At 41.0% G+C, this 23358-nt stretch overlaps 1 protein-coding gene across 1 annotated transcript in view; it reads left to right on the top strand.

Annotated features, from left to right (window-relative positions):
- Positions 1 to 4292: 4292 nt before the first annotated feature.
- Tnfaip8 (TNF alpha induced protein 8) overlaps positions 4293 to 23358 on the top strand; it is a 111217-nt gene continuing 92151 nt past the window's right edge. The window contains exon 1 of the mRNA XM_077796849.1: positions 4293 to 4389. Within this exon, the coding sequence (XP_077652975.1) occupies position 4389 (1 nt within the window). The 5' untranslated portion in view covers positions 4293 to 4388. The remainder of the gene's footprint in view (positions 4390 to 23358) is intronic.

Here is a 23358-nt window from a genome sequence, read left to right as displayed (position 1 = left end):
GCAGCACAATTCACAATAACCAAACTATGGAAAAAACCTAGGTGTCCATCAATGGATGAATGGATAAATAAAATGTGGTATATGTACACAATGGAGTTTTATTCAGTCATAAAAAAAATGGAAATGTTGTTTTCAGGAAAATAGATGGAACTAGAGACCATTGTGTTAAGTGAAATAAGACCAATTCAAAAGTTTAAGGGGTTGTATGTTTTCTCTCATATGTGGAAGATAGAGAAGAAAAAGGATAACCAAGGAGGGGTGGATCTCCTAAAAATCAAAGCGAGATCCTTACTGAGAGGTAAAGGACAAAAGAGTAGGATATTGGTCAAATTATATTGTTATATTGTGTGCATGTGTGAATATGTAATAGTAAATCCCATGAATATGCAGAACTATAATGTATCAATAAAAGAATATGAGAAAAAAGAATACTAGAAAATTTTAAAAACTTCAAGACTTTGTCTAGAGTGAGTTCTTTTACATTCAACTGGGTGGAAGCAATAATAGAAGGCACACACAGAGTCATTTTTGGCATGCATCTATAGTAACAGCTATCTCTACTTCATGTGAATAATGGGACCTGTTCCCCCTCCCCGCCCTGGGTCAAAGGATTCATCAGTACACATATAGCTACAATTATTTAAAAATGTATTTCACCACTGAATATTGAACTCATTGTTAAGAGCTTCTATATTTTAATATTTTTTATGGCCCCAAATTGTAAACATGCTAGTTTAAAAACAAAATGGACCAAATATCTATTGATTCAAGTAAGACAAGAAAGTGAGCTATTCTGCTAATTTCTAAACCTATGTGATAATGAAATATCACATACATATGTGATACACACTATGAAATAAAGTCCTATGCTTTTATCCCTATAAGGGCACTCTCCATCTGCCACTCTCCATGCCCTTCATAAAGTAGATACTGAGGGACTGGGGTTGTGGCTCAGTGGTAAAGCACTTGCCTGGCATGTGTGAGGCCCTGGGTTTGCTCTTCAGCACCGCATATAAATACATAAATAAAATAAAAGATCCATTTACAACTAAAAATATTTTAAAAAGAGTAGACACTGAGGGATGAATTCTCTTAACATATACAAATATATTAAACATCTGTGGTTTTGCAGGTCTAAACGGTCCTGCTAAAGTGGGTCTAGCTGAGAAAAGATATTAGGGTCTATAAAGAATTTTAAGTTTTGTATTTTTTAAATTTTGACATGTTTGTGTCCTGCAGGAAAAGTATAGAAACCAAAAGATTGAGGATAAAAGGGAAAGAATGATTAATGAAGTATGGTCCCTGTAGGTAGAAGGAAGAGGGCTTGCTGGAGGGCCCAGAGAAGTCTTGGACTGGTTTATTCTGAGTCATCTAGGTAAAAGGAAGGGAGTTCAAGATTAGCATGGAGATAGATGGTATTTTGGGTGGGTGAGGCAGGTCATTGGGAAAATCCTCTATAGATGGTTTCTATATTTTCTATGAACTAGGAGGTGAGATCGTCTCTCAAGGGCCAAAGGATGAGGGGGATGGGAAAGAAGTCTTGAGGTCCTGGTAAAAGTTAACCCGCCCCCTTTCCCTTTCACTATTCAAAAAGATATCTAGGGCTGCATTGAAATGTTGATGTAACATCTTGATGTAGATAAGGTATTGACAAATATCCTCACTTTTAGGCATTCAGAGATGGTTTCTAATTATTTGGCGGAGGGGAAGCTGGAAATGCACAAATACTTTCATTCCTAGTTTAATTTCATCACTGTAGACTCCAGACATGTTTAGAAAGTATTTGTCTTTGTTCCTGCCTCCTCAGGGTGGCACTACTGGGGAAAAAGGAGACTGAAGTCAAGCCATAGTGAAAGTTACTAGAACTGAGTTTTCAGACAATAGGACATCCTGGGTGAGTCACAACAATCATGCACATAGGGCTCCTTCTGTCTCACACAGAAGCAGCAAGGTATCTTTAAGACATTGTGTTTTGTCCACAGTCACTCAGCTTACACTGGGCAGATCCATTGCTATAACTCTCAATTAGTGTTGACAAATATCCTCACAAGAATTCAGAGATGGTTTTAATTATTTGTGCTGGGAATGCACAAACGCTTTCAATCCTGATTTAATTGCATCACTGATAGACTCCAGAGGTGTTTAGAAAGTATCTGTCTTTGTTCCTCCCTTCTCAGGGTGGCACCACTGATGATATCTGCCAATCCAGAAACCTTGAAAAGAACCTAGATGACTCCCCTGGCCCCCACTCCATCAGTAACCGTTGTTACATCTTAAATCCATCTTCTTTCCTTCCACTTAATTTAGCCTCTCAGCACCTGTATTAGTTTCCTATTACTACTATAACAAATCACCACAAATTGAGGTGTTTAAAATAACACAAATTTTATAGTTCCATGGGTCATAAGTCCAGTGCTGGTCTCTCTAGGATATAATTGTCAGGAGAACTGAGTTTCTTCCTGGAGGCTCCCAGGGAAGGTCCATTTCACTTGGGTTATTGGTGGGATTCAATTCTTGTGGTTGAGGAATTCAATTCTTGTAGGATTGAGATACCTTTTGTTGTTGTTTTTGGTTGTCAATGGAGGCCCATTCCTAACTTCTAGAGGCCCAGGTTGAGTCCCTGCCACACTTTGAATCTCTCTGTCCCACCAGGCTTCCACTTTAGGGGACTCATGTGATTAGATAGGGCCCACTTAAATAATCCAAGGTAATGTTCCCATCTGAACAGCCTTAACCTTAATCACACCTGCAAAATTCCTTTTGCCATGTTAACAGGGTCACAAGATTTGGGGATTAGGGAACGAACATCTTTCAGGGGGTTTTTATTCTGCCCACCCAAGTAGCTCACCCTGACATATTTCCATAATTTCTCAAACATTTACCTGGCCTTGGGATCTTCTGTGTTGGTTCCAAATTAGCCTTTCTAAAACAACATTTGATACCTCTCCCATGCTTATAAGCCTTCTGTTTTCCTCTCAACCAAAGATCAAATTAATGTCCTTAGCTCCTATAAGAAGAAAGCCCTTGGGTTTGGTTCTGTTCTACTGTTTAAGCTTCATTCCAACAAGCACTCCACTTCTCCAAACCTTCTTAGTGCTGGGAAATGTTTACTATGACTTTTCTCTGCCTGTAGCTGTTTGTAAGCTCCCAATCCTTCTTCCAAATTCACCCTATCCAGGAGAATCTCCCTGGCACTTTCTCCCTATATCTATAATCACAGGACATTGTCATCTTTTAAATATATCGTACTTTGTGTATGGTCCTATCTTCGGTATTAAACCTAGATGTGTTGTGACTTTGTCTATTCCACCTATCCAGGGCTAACTTTTCTGTCTCCCAGACAGGTTCTGCCATTTCCTCAGACTCCTGCATACAGATACCACATAGCAGGTGTGTAATTAATGTTTTTAGTACGATGGATTCAACTTAACTCCCACAAAGTTCTGTCGCCCTTGTAAATAGGTGCTAGGGTAAGGACTCTCGAACGGAAGGAAGCCCAGATTCTGTCTCATCCTTGTGGTCTCTCTGGATCTGGAGAACCCTGGTTCCTTAGGTAAGGACCGTCACAATGAAATTCGCAGGGTGGTTGACATCTGCTGGCTTTCCAAGAACCCATGAATGAGCCTTTGGCTGCGTAAGGAAGCCCGGCATCCTTCCCTAATGGAATCCATGAATCCGGAGCGCTTTGGCTATCTCTGGTAGACTTCAGGCCATTAGAGGCCGAAACAAACAAATATATAAAAGCAGGCAGCATTTAGGGACTTTCTGGGATCTTCATCATAATAACAACAATGGCAGCAGACGCTAACATTCAGGTACACTGTTATTTGCCAGGAAAGATGCAAGTAAATTGAGTCCCACTTAACCATTTCATCGCCACTTGGTTGCTATCTCTCTTTTACAACTGACGCGGAATCCGAGAGGCCTAAGGGATAGCAACTTTCCCGTCTAATCTTCCAACAAGTCTTGACCCCTAGCGCCCAGAAGTCTGTGCCTCCCTGATCCGGTACAGGGAGGAGGGTCCAGGCGGCTGACCCGTGCGCTCTCCCCCGAGGGACCTCTTCCCGCCGTCTCGGCCCCGCCCCGCGGCGGCGCTCGGCCCCTCCTGCGCGTCCCACCCTCCAGCCCCGCTCCGCCCCTCCGCCCCTGCGGATCGCGCTCCGCCCCCAGCTCTCGAGCTCCTCCCCGGCCCGGCCCGCCACGCCCCTGGTCTCCTCCTCCTCGCCCCGCCCCCGGCCCCTGGCTCCTCTTCTCCCGCCCGCTGTGGCCCGCGTTTGGTTGTTAAGGTCCGCAGGCGCGCGCGAGCAGTGCTGCGACTAGGGGAGTCCCCATCGCCAGACCGCCCAGCTCGCATCCCAGCGTCCGGCGCCGCCGCGCCCCGTCCTCTGAGTAAGTGCCTCCCGGGCGCGCCCATCCCGCGTGCCCCTTCCTGGGCTCTCCCGATCGCTGGGGTTAAAATAAATAAACAAATAAAGCAGTCGGCATTTAGGGACTTTAAAAGTGTTCCTGGGGTCGCGCTTCCAGTCCACTGAGAGTTTCCGGAGTGAGAGTGGGAGAGAGTGGATGCGTAGGAGCGAGTGTGTGTAAGTGGGTGTGCGTAAGAGTGTGTGCAGGAGCGCACAGCCTCGCAACTTCCCCGAGTTTCACTCTGTTTCTGCGTTGTAATGAGAATTCTAGATCCCGGACTAGGAACCCTTACAGATTGGGCCAGCTTCTTAACTTCCACCTCCAGCGCTGAGCCCCACTCGCCATTCCTTCCTTCCTTCTGTGGAATGGCTCCCGCTAAGTGTCACGTCCTCTTGGTAACCAACCGCACATGCTGAGATAGATCGGATTGCAAGGGTTATCAGGATGCCCCAGATTGCAGACTGAGTTGCTGGTCTGAGATTGTAGTCCGATTCTGCATTGTAAAACGGGCAAGGACCAGAGTTTTGCTTTGAGATTTTTCAGTGGAGATTTCCTTTGGAGAATCAAGTTGTGTGCACGTGTCTGTTTGTGTACAAGAGCGTACTTGTGTCATTCCAGCCCTCAGCACCTGCTGCAAGAACACCTGATGAGTTCCCAGGCCCTCTGGGCCCCCAGGGCTGCTGATATTTAAGACCAATCTGCCTTGAGCGCCTAAAAGATGTTCATGGATTCAGCAACATCATGTTTCTAGATCAACTGACACCTAGCACTAAGGAACAGTAGTTCAGTTTCCAGTGTTGAAACAAAAATGTTTAAATTGCTTAAAACTGATCATTCCACTCTCCATAGATTAATTTTATTGGGCAGGGGACATTTTTCTATATTTTAAAAATTGATAGCTTTGCTATCATAACAGTATTGTACTTCAATCAATCTACAAATTAGTCTCTTCATCTATAAAAGGATTGCCTGGTTTCTCAGGTCCCATCTAAGTTCTAGTTGTAATAGTCTTTGAGTTCTTCAACATCTCAGTTTATTCTTGCTGTGTTCTTGTCATGAAAATAGAATACCCATAACATTTTCCCCACTTTCTTGACAAGAATTTGTTTAAGAGATGCTGCTAGGGAAATGACATTTTTGAGTAGAAAGTGTTCCCTGAGGTACCAGTATAACAAAACTATGTGGCTAAAGGAAATAACCAAGACAGGGTAGTCTTTAAGAAGCCATTGTGCATTGGCATATGAAAAGTTAAGAGCTGATAAATCACTTTAAGTGCTGCTTATCTTAGAAGATATTTTTATCTGGTTTGAATCCTGTGTTACACAAAAGTGTTTCCACACTGTTTTAACTAAGGAAACATTATACTTTGCAATGTAAACATATGACTCCATCTCTCTTTAAGAAAGAATAATTATCACACTTAATTAAACACCTGGAAACATTTATTGCCACCTTCTAATTAGATCTGTCATGGGGAATTAAGTCAGCAATTTATTGTTAATATTCTAGCTAGTAACATAATTATCTTTTTTGTAGATTTTTAGGATGCATATTTTCCTCCATATACGTTAATCATGGCCCACATTTTGAGTTTTAACCTCTAATTTCAATAAGGAAAGTTTAGGAAAGTGCACTACCTCTTATTTCTCTGTAAAACCTTAGATATTCAATGTTTTGCATTAAGCTCTTTGCATTGACAAGTGTAAGCTTTACAAGCTATTAAATTCTTCTGGATTACCTGAGGATCTAAAAATAATAAGTCATCGAATATAAGATGGTTCCACCAAAAGTATAATAATCATGCACAAATGGGCATTTAAACATTTTCTTTAAGAGATTTTTACTCTATGATGCCTTTTGTTCTGATGAGTTTAAATTTAGTGAGAAGTATTGTGTGATTCGGGATTCTTCTCACCTTCATTGTCTTAATATTCCATTTCTGATTACATTGCTAGACTTAGTCTCCAGCTGGGTATAGAGATGTCATGAGGACAGGCTGTTCTGGATCCTAAGCAGAGTGGCAGATACCAGGGTAGACACCCTGCATGGGCCAAGAAGAAAGTATTTTGTGATGCCTCATTTTTTGCAATTTTCATTCTGTTGAAATTGGAGGAAAGGGTGTGTGGTGAGAAGCGATTACATCCAAACAGTACTCATTAGGAAATGCCAAGTTGGGGGAGGAGCAAATTTCTACATGGTTTATGACTTGGAGAACTTCAAATAGTTAATCTTTGGAGTTGAGTCACCCCAGTGCCAGGCACTGCAGCAGTCTCAGAGTTAATGGATCCAGTTAATTTACTTCTGCTGGAAGTAGCCCTAGTTGAAAATAACACTTCTTTCTTCTTGGAGATTTCATTAGTACTCAGAATCCAGCTTTGCTCCTCACCATGTAGCATGTAGTCCATTCCCCACCCTCCTCATTTTTGCTTGGTACAATTGAAGGGATTGAACATATGGTAATTTCCAGGAGGTAGGGGAGAAATAACAGTGACCAGAAAGTGCCACCTGTTTCCTTATGGAAGGGAAAGAGAGGTGGACAGGGGTGTTAGTGGAACCCCAGTACCAGGGGCACTGATTTGGGCAATGAGGCCGTGAAGGGAAGGCACTGCATGGTGCTAGATTAACTTTTATTGCCTCACCCATCCTCATACTGCCCACATCCTGCACTTAATACCAAATGCACACAGTAAGAATTCAACCAATACCAAAAAGGTGCTCTGAAGGCCCCACCTTTTATGTTTCTCTCTAGCTGGGAGTTCACTTCCTGCTCTTACCATCTCTGGTTTTGATGACTGTGGCTTGGAGTCTGCAATGACTGCAGTTTCTTGACTTTTGTCTTTCAGTGGTGCTGCCCAACAGCTGAAAATGAGTGATTTGTGGAGGATCAAAAAAAAAAATTAGAGAAACTTGTTGCAAAATATAAATCAGGTCCAAAATGTAAATCAGGAAGTCAGTTGCTTTTTAGTTATCTTCTGACCTGACAAGGAGGAAATGAGTTAAAAGTGAAGGGTGGATAATAGTAGACTGTCAAGGGCAAGAGGCACTAAAGAAACAATCTGGCCCATGGTCTTAGACCATTACATTTGGGGTCATTTAAGTTTGGAGGCATCCAGTTCCCCAATCTAACTTTCAGGAAGAGAGCACTATTCCTTCCTGCAGTGGGCATTTATTGGGCACCTACCATGTCCCTGGCATTGCACAACTTTTTCATATTTACATGAAGGCTTGGAATCTGAGCGGGCAAGTTATTTATGCAAAGAAGAATGATGGTATGAAAGGGTCCCTTGAAGGTAAGCTTCTAATGGCAAAAATGCATTTGGCAAAAAGCTTATAATGGAAAAAATGCATTTGGAATTTCCTTGTGTTTCACAAAGGAAAGGTGCTTACTTAGGATGGTAGAACCATTTTCAAAGTATTTTTATTTTCCATTAATTAGAAACTGAAATAAGCATATTTCTTTTGGTATCTGTTAAAATTATCAGTGGTATAGCAGCAATAAACTTGATTCCATAGGATTTTGTTTTCTTGAACTTTCGCATCAGACATGGAAGCTACCTGAGAAATTTATTACACATATCATTATCCAGAGCAATCAAATAATACTTATCCCATCCTTTCAGAGAACTGTTGCTTTTTCTCTAGAAGCACATTTATGGTACTGAAGCAGAGTAGCTAAAGTTCAGAACTAGCTGCAAAACTAGATGGATGTCCCTGCTTTGTTTCTCAAATGGGAGATTGAACCCAGAGTTCATATATGCTAGGCAAGCACTCTACCACTGACCTACATCCCCAGATACATCCCCAGGTTGGTCTCAAACTTGGGATCCTCCTGCCTCAGCTTTCTGAGTAGCTGGGATTACAGGAGTGTGCCACCATCCCCAATATTGCCCTTTTTAATACAGAATAAGGAGGTAGTTATAGACCAGTCTGATAGTATTTCTGTAGAGGGACTGGAGACTGACTAGACAAATAGTTCTTCTCTACTAAAAAGAAAAATAGAAGTGTGAGGAGGTCACAAGAATGGGTCTCACCCCAAGCTAGCTTGTGAACAAATTTAGGTTAGGTTTCTTTAATAGAGAATGGTATTCATTTCAGATTTTCACATGTAAGTTTTCTTAACATTGAGAATAAAGATGACTTTGATCAAGAAGAGGTGGGTTCAGATGACTTTACTGAAATCAGCTGCTCTTGTCTCAGCTACCACTGGCTGGCTGTGACTTTGAACAGTCTACTTCAGCTCTTTGATACTGTTTATTCAAGTTTGAGGAGACTATTTACATTATAGGATTGCTGTGTGGATGAAACCAAAACATTCCTCTCCTGTTGTCAGTGGGTGGAAAGTGCCTAGCCAGTGGTGGACTTTGCTGATTTGGCCAAATAGGTCTCATTATAAGAAGGTGGTGTTAGCACTGGGTATAGTGGAGCAGAGGGAGAGTGGTAACTTGTACCATATGTGCTTTTAGTATGAACTTTTTTTTTTCTCTAATGATGCCAGAGGAGCCCAGAGACTAGGTTGAATATAACACAGTTTTAATGATTCCCAGCTGCAGGGTCACATGATTATATAAGGGAAATGCTGCTGCCACTACTCCTAGAGATAAATGAGCCAGAACAGGGCATTTAGGTTTTAAGTGTCTGAACACAGAGAAGAGCTGTGGTTCCCAGTAAGCCTCCCTGTACATGAGGGAAGTTTTGAAAGACCTATTCCAATTAAGCTGTGAATAGTTGGTTGACTCTTCATAGTTCCCATGTTTAAAATAGGTAATGGATGAAACCAGATTATCCAAGACATGCAGCTGCCTTTGGTGTCACAAAGAGACTTGGGCTGGCAAGTCTCACCAGAGGTTGTGTGTTCTGGGAGGTAAGGGTGGGGATGCATCCATAGGGTTGTCCCTAGCTGGCTCTTCTGGAGACATGGTACTCAGCAAGGCACATAGTAATTCTTGAATGTTTGAAAGGAGCCAAAGAAGAGGAGACCAGCCCAGCTGGCCCAGCCTGGCTCTTACTGCTTTAAAAAAAGTTCATTTAGCTCAAGCTTTTTCACTCCCAATCTTATTTAAACTAACTAAAAAAAAAAAAAAAAAAAAAAAAAGAGAGAGAGAGAGAGAGAGATTCTTATAACACACCTGTCAGAAAAAAAAAAGGTGGGGGCGCTGGATACAGAGGCTGTGGTGTGTGCTGTGGAGACCTGATGGCTCTCATGCTCTTCTGTGTTGGGCTTTTCATTTGACTGTGTTCAGACCCACACAGATGCCAACATACCAGGCATGGCCCTAGGGGGAAATGCAGGTACAGTTCTGGCAACAGATTTCAAAGTTCGGGACAAGTTTTGATGACTCAGATCTTAAAGAGGTAAGCCCAGTACCTGATGACATCATTCTGTAATCAGGAAATGACTCCTTTATTTTTCCTTCTTTCTTTAAGGAAATGAGAGGGTTTTTTTGGGGAGATGGCTAGTGTTTGGTTAAATACTGCTTTTATCTTTTTAGTGAAGAGATAGGTCCCCCAGTGACTCATGGAGTGTACCTGGGAGAGGTGAATGAACTAAAGCCTCCCCAGCTTCCGGTGATGACCTCTGTTTGCACATACGTTGGCCATTTGCTTCTTTGGTTTTATGGCCAGGAATGACTGATAGTATCTGAAGGAATGGCTGTTATTATTTGCCAAAGTAAGAGACCTGGTATAAATGGGGATCTTCTAAGGAAGTAGGGAATTCCCTGCCTTGTGTACTTGTAATTCTTATTGCCTCCCCAGAAGGAAGGCTCTGCCCAGGTGGGGCAGTTTGAGAACATGATTACCTGGGCAGCCACAAAGGTGATACACTTTGAATTTGTCCAGTGTGCTGTCTTTTAGGGATCATCTGGGGCTGCAAAGTTCCAGCCTGACTACAATTTATTCACCTGGGGAGCTTGATCTGAAATGTGCAGATTCTTGGACTCCCACTTACTGCAGTATCACCAAAGGCCTGGTCTGGGAATCTGTATTTCTACACCCAACCTCACCCCGTAAGTGATCAATGCACAGAAATTTAGAATCTGTAGCCTGAGAGAGATTTTCATGTCTTGTGATATAAAGAAGTTTTATTCAGGCAGTGGATAACTGTAGGGATTTTTTTTTCTTTTTCTTTAATTTTTTTTTTTTTTTTCAGCAGAAAGAGCAAATCTTTTGAAAGTACAGACATACTCACAAAATGCACTCCGATGAACCCATTTGGGACATAACAAATGGTTTTTCTGGGTCTTCAGTGCATTGAAAAATGTTGACAAGCAATCAGGTCAAGAACAACAACAACAACAAAATGACTACTGAAACTAATAGTGATATCCCACAAATAGATTCAGGAATCGAAAGCCCATACAATGGAAACATTGAAGAATCTTAGTTGAGAATCTAGAGTTCAGTCACGGGCAGTGCTGACATTATAAAGCTAGGGTTCCAGTTGGCTTGAGGATACCTCAGGTTGCTCTATAGATTGATTACTGATCTGGAATGGCACCCTTTTCTCAAGCATGGCACAGGTTGGGAAGAACCCAGGCTTAGCCCAAGACTTGGCGTTGCCAAGGGGCCTTTTTTCCCTACTCCAGTGCTGCTCTGTTCTCCTGAGGTCCTGGAAACTCCAAGAGTAATCTGACTCCTTCTGAGAGTGCCCCTCTCATTTCGTAATGGTAGACAACAGGAAAATGGAAAACACATTTTTTTTTCCTTCTTGCTGTAACTTCCTCCTTCTTCATCTTCTTCTTTTTGCGGGGGTGGGGTGGGGAAGGAGAGGTTGTGCTAGTTCTTGAGAATTTCTTCCTGCTACTGAAATTTTGGTCGGTTTTCAATTTATCATTCTAACAGGAGCCGTGGAAATTATGAATAATAAAGGTCTGCTACCGATGATATATGGTACCAATTTTAGTAGAACTATTGCGTCTCCCCCTGTAGGCTTAAGTATTTGATCAGGGACCAAGAAATATGAAAACAGACAAATTTGTGTCTTTGCTTCAACCTTCCTCTGTAGCCAGCCATCTTCTGGGTTTGCTGCCCCAGAGTCCGATACATCAGGCCTTCCATTGTCACCCTTTGGAATTGAGACAGAGGGCAGGGCCAGAGATTTAACCACCTCACTCTTGCTGGTGCAGGCCTTGATTCTGAGTACCCTGCCAGTATATCCACTCCTAGTTTTACCGTTTTACTAGTCTTTTTTAAAGTTTGATTCTCTCTTATGGTTGCCATTAGTATTTGTACAGTCATGGTAATAGTCCATCAGTATCTTAGTTTGTCAGGAGTGTTATAAAAGAAATATCACAGATTCTGTGACTTCCACACAGAACTTGTTCTCAGTTTTGGAGGCTGGAAGTTCAAGATCAGAATGTCAGCAGGTCTGGTTTCTCAGTGGCTTGCAGATGGCCAATTTCCCTCTTGTGTTCTCCAATGGAATTTTTTTTTTTGGTGAATGAACTTCCCTGATGCCTTTCCCTCTTCTTAGGCATCAGTCGTATTGGATTAGGGTCTCACCCTTGTGACCTCACTTAACCTTAATTATCTCTTTATTAAAGGCTTATTTCCAAACACAGTTGCACTAGGGGCTGAAACTTTCATATGTGAGTCTAGAGGGGAACACAATTTAGTCCTTAACAGTCCCTTTTGTAAAGGGTATTTAAAATACCCTTTGTATTATGATTGTCTTATGGTTTATATCTTTTCTTTTTTTCTATACAATGTTTTAATTGAACATTATAATTGTACATAATGATGAGATTTGTTATGTATTTGTGCATGTCACAATATAATGATATAATTTGATCAGTATCACCCCAAGCACTTCCCTGCTTCCTCTTGCTTCTCACCCCTGGTCACTTTCCTCTACTGATTTCCCTTTAATTTTCAGAAGACACTACTTCCCACAGAGAAACCAGATCTGCTGTGTTTTTTTTTCTCCCCTCTCTAGCTTCCATATATGAGAGAAAATATGACCCTTAAACTTCTGAGTTTGGATTATTTCACTTAACAGAATAGTTTCTGGTTCCATCCATTTTCCTGCAAACGACATTTCAGTTTTCTTCATGGCTGAATAAAACTCCATTGCGTATCTACACCACATTTTCTTATCCATTCATCCATTGATGGACACCTAGACTAGTTCCGTAGTTTAGCTATTGTGAATTGTGCTGCTATAAACGTGGATATTCACATATCATGGTAGTATGGCAAATACTAAGAAGTGGTAGAGTTGGGTCCTATGGTGGTTTCATGCCTAGTCTTTTGAGGAGCCTCCATACTTATTTGCATAGTGGTTGTACTAATTTACAGCTTCACCAACAGTGTAAAAGTGTACCTTTTTGTCTACATCCTCTCCAGCTTTTATTATTATTTGTATTCTTAATGACTGCCATCTGAGTAGTGTGAGATGAAATCTCAGTGTAGTTTTGTTTTGCATTTCCCTACGTGTTAATGATGCAGAACATTTTAATATATTTGTTGGCCATTCGTATTTTTTCTTTTGAGAAGCACCTGTTTAATTCATCTGCCCATTTATTAATAGGGTTATTTGTGGGTTTTTGGGTGTTAATTCTACACGTGTAGCCACCACAGATCACAGTTATTGTTTTTTTGCCTTAAATAATTACCTTTTGAAGAAAATTAAAACAGGAGTTAAAAAGTTTTTTATATTTGCCTACTTATTAACTAAATTTGGGGCTCATCTTTCCCCTCCACCTCATGTTCTTCAATATAAAACTTGTCTACATGTTCATCATCATTTTTAATGTAGACCCAAGGTTTACATCTGGTATTATTTTGTCATTCAGCATGAACTTCCTTTAATATCTCTTATAGATCAGATCAGATTCTCTTCTCTGTTGTCTCTGCATGTCTTAATTTCCTCTTCTTATAAGGTCACCAGACATACTGGAATAGGACCCACTGGCATCAGCTGGCAGTCTGAAAGGGGGAGGGAAACAGTTCAATGAGCATCTCCAATGAGCATCACCACAGAGGAGCCAATCAGCTAGATGTTGCTGGGACCGCTGTGAGCCACAGCCTAAGGGGCCCCAGCAAACTTCCAGCTGCCGGCTCACTGGAATGGCCTCATTTTAACTGAATCATATCTTTAAATGTCCTGTTTTCATATGTATCTACATTCTGAGATACTGAGGGTAAGGCTTCAACATATGAATTTTGGGGAGTGGCTTAGTCTATTCATGCTGCTATAACAAAATACCTGACACTGGGTAATTTATCAAGAAAATAAAATTTATTTGTCACAGTTCTGGAGGCTAGGAAATCCAGGATCAAGGTACCCTATCAGTGTCTGATGAGAGCTATTCTTTGCTTCCATATACCTTTTTATGACCTCACATGGCAGAAAGGGACAAAAAGGAATGAACAATGTGTTCTCACATAGCAGAAGAGATGGAAGATGGGAGGGCATGGTACTCCTTTCAGCATTATCTATAGGACAGGAATCCAGAGGCAGAGTCTTGTGACTCAATCACTTCTCCAAAGATCCCAGCTTTGTGGGATTTGAATTCTAACATAGGAATTTTGGAGGGATATATGCATTCAGACCATAGCTGGGAAGAATCATTTTATTCCATGACTGTCAGGATGCTTTAGATGCAGGTAAGAGAATGCCCAACTAACAATAGTCTAAATCATAAAGACATTTAATTATCTTATATGAAGGGTAATCTGGGGGTGGGTCAGTAGCTTGAACTGTGTCCTCTGGGATCAGGTTCTTTCTATCCTGTTGCCTTCCCATTCATACCAAGTTACCTTTTATCTGTAGAACTGCCACCCCATGGGCAGGAAATGGCTTCCTCAGCAACGAGTAGCACCCACCAACCTCATTCAAAGGCAGGAAGTGTGTGTATGTATGTGGAGGGCGGAACACAGAAGGTGGCAGTGATAATTTGGTTTTCTTGCATTTATCTCCTTTCATCAGAGGATCATTCTTTCCTGAAACCTTTGTGGACCTCATTGGTTAGCACCAAGTCACAGCTTTAGGGGAAACTATGAAAGTGGGAGCGGGCCTTGAGGGAGAACCCTATTGTGGGAACCTCTCCTGGCTGTGCCTCTAACAGGAAGGGAGAGGGATGTGGTTATTGGGTAGATAACTAGCATTTGCTTTAGTCCCAGGATTCCATGCCTAGAGGCTGCCTGCTAAGGACACACTATTCCTGATTATAATAATTCCAGATTTTATGGGAATTAAAACTAAACACCCATGATAGTAATTGGGAGGCAAAAAAAAAAAAAAAAACCCAATGGTTTGGAGGTGTTGAAAGTCACATATACTTAATTACTATTGGCAGTGAATTTTATGTTCAAGATCATGGGTTTATAAAAATAGTACTCCTTACTTTGGAAAAAGTATCCTGTGTTCAAACCCAGAAAATGTCTATAAAATAGAGTTCCTTTTGTTTCTGGAAATGTTTATCACCTCAGGGATCAAGGCACTTATCCAGTACTTATGATGGGTCAGGCACCGTGCTAAGTGCTTTGTACACATAATTTTCATCTTCAGAATGGCTCTATGAGAAAAGCACTATTGTCAAACCTCATTTACAGATGAGGAATTGAAGTGGAGGAGATTAAACATCCTGCTGCGAGTGCCTGGTCAGCCTGAGATTCCTACCCTGGCAGCTCAGCCGCCTCCCGTACTTGGGCTGTGAATAGCTACCAGGTGTTGCCCCTCAGTAATGCTGCCACAGACCACCTCATTTTCTGGATTCCCAAAGGCTGTTCCTTCTCCAGCCAATCCAGTTGTACTCCATAGGTTGCCTCCATGTTTCAATCTTGACAATTTGTTGATTTCAACAGTAGAAGGATGAACCACCTGCTGTGTGGAACCGGTCACCCCACATCTCACTGAGTGTGAGATACGTAATCTCATGTGTGAGAGCACCCAACGCCCGAAAGCTTCTGCAATTCCAGTAGATGTCCAAGAGGTGGGTCATTTTGAATTGAGATTACCCTTGAGATATTATGGATATTGTTTGTTATATGCCTCTGAAAATATGTTGAAATGTTGTGTTAAGTTTTAGCCCAAACTGCATATGGAATCATTTCCCTTCAACACAAGAAGGACATTGAAACAGAATCCAGAAGATGCTGGCTCCTAGCGGATTCTGCTGGATCCTGAAGCTACTCTATCCAATATATGGCAGTTCTTTCTATCCGTTGCCTATTGTTGTGCTGACAAGCCTAGATTTTAACACCTTTTTAAAACCTTTTTATTATAAAGTAAAACACAAATATAAAAAAATCCACACGAAATAAATGTGAATTATTATAAGGCAAAACTCACAACAGCAGCACTGAGGTCAGGAGATAGAACTTTACTTGCCCCCCCCCTCCCCCCCAAGCCCCTTCACTCCTTCCAATCACATTTCTCTCTGTCCTCACAAAACTGAACACCATCTGACTTTCATAGTCATCACTCCTTGCATCTGTTTATGATTTTTATGCCCCAAGTGCATAACCTAACCCACTATAGTTTAGTCTTGTTCATTTTAAAAAATAAAACAAAAACATAATGTGTCTTTTATTCCACATATTCCCTTACCACCTTCTTTTCTTAAAAAAAAAAAAAAAAAAAAAAAGAAAGAAAGACAGAAACAATGCAGATTATTTGAGGAATGACCTGGACTGTAATCTGTAGACTTTCCCACAGTCTTGATGATAAGAGACATGCTCTTGGCAAAGCTCCACCTGTTCCTTTGCTCTTTGTCTCCTGTATCTGGATCTAGAGGTTGATCAGACTCAGGTTCTATCCCTTTGGCAAGATTATAGGTAGTGGTATGTTTTTTCGCTGGAAGGTATGAGGCCTGGTTTTTCCTCTCTTTTTTGAGGTAAGCAAGCTGTTCATCTCGGTGTCTAGGTCTATTAATTCATCTGGGATTGCAGAATGGTGATATTCAAATTCTGTCATTTTAATTTTATTGGTTAGCTGGAATAATTTTACAAGGCTAGACTCTCCTTTTATCTGTTATTTGATGTGGACTTTTTTTCCCTTTCCTTATTAGCCTGTTAGGAATTGCCCGACCCCTTTTGACTCTTCTCCTATGAGGTTGAGATTTTTGCTTCAGTCACAGTTCTGCTCACTGGGGCAGGCTCGTCCCCTGAGCAGGTGTGTGGGTGCAGCAGCAACGGGTCCCAGGTTGTCCTGTGGACTCATAGAGGTCATGTGGTACAATTCACACAGGAAAAGCAATATAAACGTTTATTTCCTTTGATTTACCTAGCTTACAAAAATTGATTTCCTGTCATTCTCAGAAGGTTGATCATTAGAGTTGTTTTTCTTTGCTTTTTTTTTTAATCATTATGAGTTTATGGAATTGAATATTTTTGATGGGTTGCAACCCATGGAAATTTTGATTTTTATTAAGATTCCAATTATTCCATCCTTGGCTGATGGAGCAGTGGGAGCCTCTTCCACTTGGTTCCTGAGGTCTTGGGACATGACCTTAGTAATCTTGAGAACTTCCTGCTATTTGGTTATGTTAAGGTGACTCAGGCTTATTTTGTACATCTCCCGCCCAGACCAGGAACTAGCCATTTCTCCAAGAACCTCTTGTTTCTTTAGTGAGAAATGATATTTCAGTACCATAATCGAGGCACTAGGGATGCTCATTCACTGCAATGACTATTCTTTGCAGTTCTTTTCACTGGACACAGCTGGGAAAAATAGACACATTTACATACAAACACATACACTCTTGTAAAGATACAGTACTTCTTGAGTTCATATTGATATATCCTATTCAATTTCAAGACTACAGAGTTTTTATTTAATTTCTTATATATACTTTTCCATATCCTTTCTCCCATGCTTAGAATCCTGGGTTTTTAAGTCATAGAAGAGAGAAAATGGCAGTCATATAATTACCCATTTAGTTGTCCCATATTACACATACAACAGTTTCTGAATAACAACATAAATACTATAATTACTAGCTGTGATTACTGAAAAACAGTATAAGTAATTGTTTTGGCGTATGCCATACTCATTCTTCCCAGTTTTTTTTTTTTATGGTTGATCCTATCTACATTGTCAGATCAGACAGCCATTACTTACTGAAGTATCTACCCTTAATATTCACTTAGTTTTATTTCTACAAATAGCTGTATGCATCACACTTATCACCAGTCTTCATGTCAGTGACTCTAGAGATTTCAATTAAAGCCCTTTCTCTAGTATAACTAGTAAGTTGGAGTCATGGAAATAATGTTCCCTAATTTCTTTATACAGTGTGTATGTGTGCGCACGCGCGCGTGTGCGTGTATATGTATGTATTAGTTGTAGATGGATACAATATCTTTATTTTATTTGCTTTTATTTTTATGTGGTTCCATGGATGGAACCCAGTGCCTCATGCATGCCAGGCAAGTGCTCTACCACTGAGCCACAACTCCAGCCCCCCTAATTTCTTGATTATATTTGTGACCTTTATAATTAAAGCCAAGATTTTTTTTTTTAGATATTTTAGATATAAAAACCTTTGGCTCACGTTTCTTTCCTTGAGAATTTTTTATTTATTTTTTATTTGTAGATGGACATAATACCTTTGTTTTATTTATTTATTTTTATGTGGTGCTGGGGCTCAAACCCAGTGCTTCATACATGCTAGGCAAGTGCTCTACCACTAAGCTACAACCCCAGTCCCTCCATTTTCTTTTGACATAAAGTATTGTTGTCAAAAGGTCTGATGATGACTATCTCATTTCATTTCCATCTATATGATCTACTCAGCACTTTTGAGAGTATTGACTCTATATCTGTTATATTCAATCTGCTGTATACCTAGCCTTCCAATACTTGAATTAGCAAGTGACTATGTTACCAATTCTGAGTTTATGATGGTCAGTCCTGGTACTAAATAATCTCTTCTTCCTGTTAACCCGGAATGAGCCACGTACTCTCAGTAACTAGCTTTTTTTTTTTTTTTTTTTATCTTTGTAAACACAGCTGAACCTTGTAAAGTGTACATAGCACTAAATATATGCTTATTTTTGAGCGTTGTGGGAGGATGAGGGCTTTTTTCCTTTCCTCATTAGCCTGCCAGGAACTGCCCCATCCCTTTTCACTCTTCTTCCCTTGGGCAAGGCTTTTGCCTCGGACACAGCTGTGCTCACCGATGCCATCTCTTCCCTGAGCAGGTGTGTGGGTGCAGCACCCATGGGTCCTGGGTTGTCCTGTGGACTCACTGTCAGCTTGCCAGAATTTTTAGTGTATTTTCAGGACTTGCACATGGGGAACCCATCGCTCCTCCAGAACATTCCATACCATGGTGAATACCCGTGGGGTGCCTGTGCCTATTTGCTGTCCCTTGGTCCGTACTTTTGCCTCTTACCTTCCTGAGTTTTAGGGCCCAGAACTTGGTCTTTGTGTGACCTTTCTTTTCTGAACACTACTGTGTCATTGGATGCCTTCTCAGACAGACTCTCGTTGCCCCTGTCCTCTCCTTCCGTGGCTGATCTTTTTGCTTGTTGCTTGGCTGTCAGAACCTATGGCAAGTATTACAAAATGGGGACCTTTGGCCCAGATGCATTTTGTTCCACTTACACACTGTGTTTAGCTTTTAAAATTTAAATGTGAGTAGGACCTGTGCCAATTTGGCCAAAGTCTCTGTTTCCCCCTCTTGTATTGCCCTGGTCAGTGGCAAACTTCTGATTCTTTGGACTGATGAGTTGGTGGCCTCTGAATGTCTGTATCTCATTCTTCTCAAAGCATTTGCCTCAGGGGTGCGACCTTGGGCTGCCAGGTTGCACGCCTGACTTGCACTAGTTCAGTGAGTGTTGTTGACCTGGTTCTGCCTGTTAGGTCCTGGCCTGTGGGCCATGTAGACCTTTTTCTTTCTTCCGTTTGAGTACCCATCACATGTAATAACAGGAAACAAAAACCAGTCTAGTGATAAGTAGCTTTTAAAAACATTCAACCTACAGAAGTAACAATGAGAATAATCAAGAAGTGATGGAATCATGGATCTTACCTGATGGATGTGAATGCTGAAGTGATCCCTTATTTCAAGAATCAAGAAAAGGGAACCTCATAATCTTAATTGCACCAGGGAGATCTCACTTATAACAGGGAGGTGGAGATGTGGAAAAGCCACTGTGACTTGAGAACTTGCTCTGATGCCCCACTTTCCTGTTCCTGGTTAGTGAACTGAGGAAGGAGCTGTGGAGTGGGGCTCTGTGCGCCCGTGGCTGGTGGCTAGGACTGTGGGAGGCAGCTCAGGAACCTGACCCACCCAGGCGAGTTTTTCCCCCAGATCTGATTCAGACCTCAATCTAAACAAACTGTAATCGTTTTTTTTTCTTTTTTTAATTCTGTTTTTATTAATTCTGCAGAAGTCATACTGAAGATTTTTTCTTTTTTTCCTGTTATCAGCTGCCCAGATTTTTGCCTTTTGCCTCTGCTTTGCCTGTGCAAGAATGACATGTGTTCATAGGGACTCAGTATTTATTATGCACTAATATGTGCCAGGCACTGTACTAAGGCCTCTATACACATTGCCAAACTTGTCAATAACAGTTTAAATAGATTTTAGCATTGCTATCCCCATTTTAAAGATGAGGAAACAGACCCTAAGAGCCTTAGTTGTTACCTAAGGTCAGAGGCAAATCTGAAATTCAAATCTATTGGTTCTTCACCATAGTGCTGTACTTCCTCTTACAGAAACTATCTCTAACTTTATCCAGCCAATGGGCAGGTGCTTTCTATAGGTATGAAACAGATGAGCTCCAGGGGTTAGAGGCAAAGCTGACTTCCTCTGTGAGATTTAGCTCTTGAACAGACTTTCCTCAGAGCTGCACAAAATCCCTGATTTAGACCCTGCAGCATGAATGGGCAGGGAGGGGGAGTAATACAGATGGAGCTGGGAAATCTCACAGCCTCAGTAGCCCCAGGCTTGCAAACTCATTGGCAGGGCTGCAGACAACTTAAGAGTGGCAAATCTTGCTGATAACAAGTCAGCAATGTTACCCATACTTGCTTGTTATCACCTCAACAAAAGGACAGGAAAAGTGGCGTGAAACAAATGTGCCAATTATAAAACTTGTTAGGCATTCTAATTTGGTAGAGAAAGAATTTCAAAGTATCTAAAAATAAGGGTTTTGAATTTCTTACTATCTATACTATTTCTACATATGTTCTCAGAGATTTTTCCTTTCTTTCTTTTTTTTTTTTTTTTGCTTCTTTTGGTACTCTGTAATTAGAAAGGTCATGGACAGTTGTGTACAAGATGGCTGTCCAGTGACAAGCTGGGTAATCTTGCTGAGATGTTCAGCCCCTCTGGGCCAGAATTTCTACATCTAAGAAATATGAGATATGAACTAGATAATCTATAATCCTTTCCAGCTCTGAATTCAATGGTTCTGATATTTATAACCTGTACTTTTCATTATTGTTTTAAGCATAGAAACCATGGGAGGCTAAAGTCACTGGCAGAACCAGAGAGTAGTGCCCCGGGTCCCCTTGGAAGGAAAGCTATTCTACCTCAGTGTGACTGAGGAATTCTGCACAAGGGGTTGGTGTGGGAAGCCAGAACTCTGGTCCTGAGTCTCCCCAGGAGGCCCTGGGACTACAAAATGTCCTGAGATACTCCTGTGAGTGATTTATTTTTAGAACTATCTTTGTGTTCCCCTTCATTGCTAAGTGATGGTTAGCTATACTTACATATGAGGGAATCTTGCTAAATTATGTCTTAGCCATCTGTGACAATATCTAAGAAGCTGATACAAGTGACCACAAGTGAATTCATTTTTCAGGATGAGCAATGGCTGGGGGTATATTTCAGTAGTATAGCACTTGCCATGTATATATGAGGCCCTGAGTTTGAAGGGTTGAAGGATAAAAAACAAAAAAAGAAGGAACAAAACCTCTAAATGACTTAAAATATACACCAACTGCATATATATATATATATATATATATATATATATATACACAATTATGCTTATGTGTAGAATGGTGCTTCCTTGAAGTGAAACACTATGCAACTTTAGAACAAAGTTGGTCTCTTTACACTGATATGGAATGATCTCCAAGAGAGATTAAGTTGAAAAACTAAATAATGATCTCATTACATCAGAAAAGGCATATTATATTTTGATGAGTGCATAAGCATTTTTTTTTGAAGAATGAACAATACACTGTTAGTAGAGGTACTATGAGTTGGAAAAGGGGAAAGGAGTTTATATTTTTATTTTGTATTATATTATCTGCAGTTCCTAAATTTCATAATAAAAATATATTTGGCAAAGGAGGGAATTTAGATTTCAGTTGAGGTTTTGAGACATTCTAATACTTCCTTTGAAAAATCTGTATAAAAATAGCATGCTGAGAAAAAGCAAAGTATATATAAACAGTGCAGGCTGCCAATATTAGAACTCCCCACTTCACACTCCTGGGCTTTATAGTGCCCTCTTTACAGAACACAGCTCTTTGATGAGTACATTCTTCTAACCCAGAATAGTCAGTGGATCGATCCCCGATGTCTATTTAAAAAGCCCTGAGGACAGCTGGGGTTGTAGTTCAGTGTAGAGTGCTTGCCTATGTATATGTGAGGCCCTGGGTTCGATCCCCAGCACTAAAGCCTTGAGGAGCAGTATGGCAGGGTGGACAGAGAGTGTGGCATGTCCTATTGGTTTGTTATTCTGCATAGTGGTCATGGAAGTCTGCCATGCACCAGGTACAGTGCTGGTGTAAGGATGCAGAGGTGTACTGTGCATCTATCAGAAACTGCATTTGACTCTCCAAGTCTCAATCTTCTCACTGGTAGAGCAACCTGTCAGGATCAAATAGAACAACAAACACAAGGCTCCTTGGAGAGGCCCAAAGGACAATATTTGCTCACTTGCCCTCAGCCTTCTGTCCATGTCCAGAGCTAGGTCTGATCCTATCCCTCTTCCTCTGCTTGTTTCCTTTGGTTCCCATTGCTAAACCCATCAAACCAGCCAGGACACACCTACTCTTCTCTGCCTGGGTATATACACCTCAGGTGAGACGTCTCTCTCTCTTCCTTGTGCTGGACGACCTCAGCCTATCCTTCCAGAGCTGGTTCAGATGCTGCCTCCTCATTAAACCCTTCTGAGCCCAGATGTGCTCTCTTGCTCTTCAGAGTTTTGAAGAACTCCTTCCAGCTGCCTGTCTTGACGCCCTTAACTTTCTGCCTTAGTTGCACTGTGTCCTACCTGAATAACTTCCTGTGGGCAGTAACTAAGGTTGTTTTTGTTTTTCCAGCTTTATTGAGGTATCATTGGCAAATAAGAATTGCATACAGGTGTAAACGTGATGATTTGGTATATGTATACATTGGGTGGTGTTTGCCATGCTCAAATTAAGTACACACCCTTCATCACAGATACTTACCATTTGTGTAATGTGGTGAGAACACTCAAGATCTGCTGTCCTTTAAATTTGAAGTCAATAATACAGTATTATTAACTATATTCACCCCAGCTGTACATAAAATCCTCAGAACTTTTCATCTTATACCTGAAGGTTTGTGCCCTCTAACCAATCTCTGCCCATTCCCCACACCCTCCAACCAAGTCCTGGCAACCAACCACTGGTTTAATTCTGTGAAGTAAATAATGAAGTTTTGGTTTTCTTTAGAATGCATCTTTTTACTCATGTTCTCAGTAAATATGCATTAGTGACTTCATTTTTATGATTGCTTAAATTTCGTTTTTACTTTATTTTAGTTTGACACTAATAAAAGTGAGAACTTTCCTTAGAATCTGCTCTGATCAGCAGATTAGGTAGTTTCCTTTCTCTTACAGAGACTAATCTTGACCATTATGGAATTGCTAACCCTGAAGAATTGTTAGGAGACCAGGCAGGTTTCTGTCTGGGGTGGTCATTCTGTGCATGAATGATGGTCTCATTAGTTCCTAAGAGATAAGGTGAGATCTCATTCTGATAATGTGAAAAAGCAAACATGCTGCACCCACTGTTGA

This window comes from Urocitellus parryii, chromosome 1 (genome assembly GCF_045843805.1).
Source record: "Urocitellus parryii isolate mUroPar1 chromosome 1, mUroPar1.hap1, whole genome shotgun sequence".
In the NCBI taxonomy this organism is placed as follows: Eukaryota; Metazoa; Chordata; class Mammalia; order Rodentia; family Sciuridae; genus Urocitellus; species Urocitellus parryii.
The sequence above is the reverse complement of the archived record's forward strand: the minus strand, read 5'-3'. Positions and strand labels throughout refer to the sequence as shown.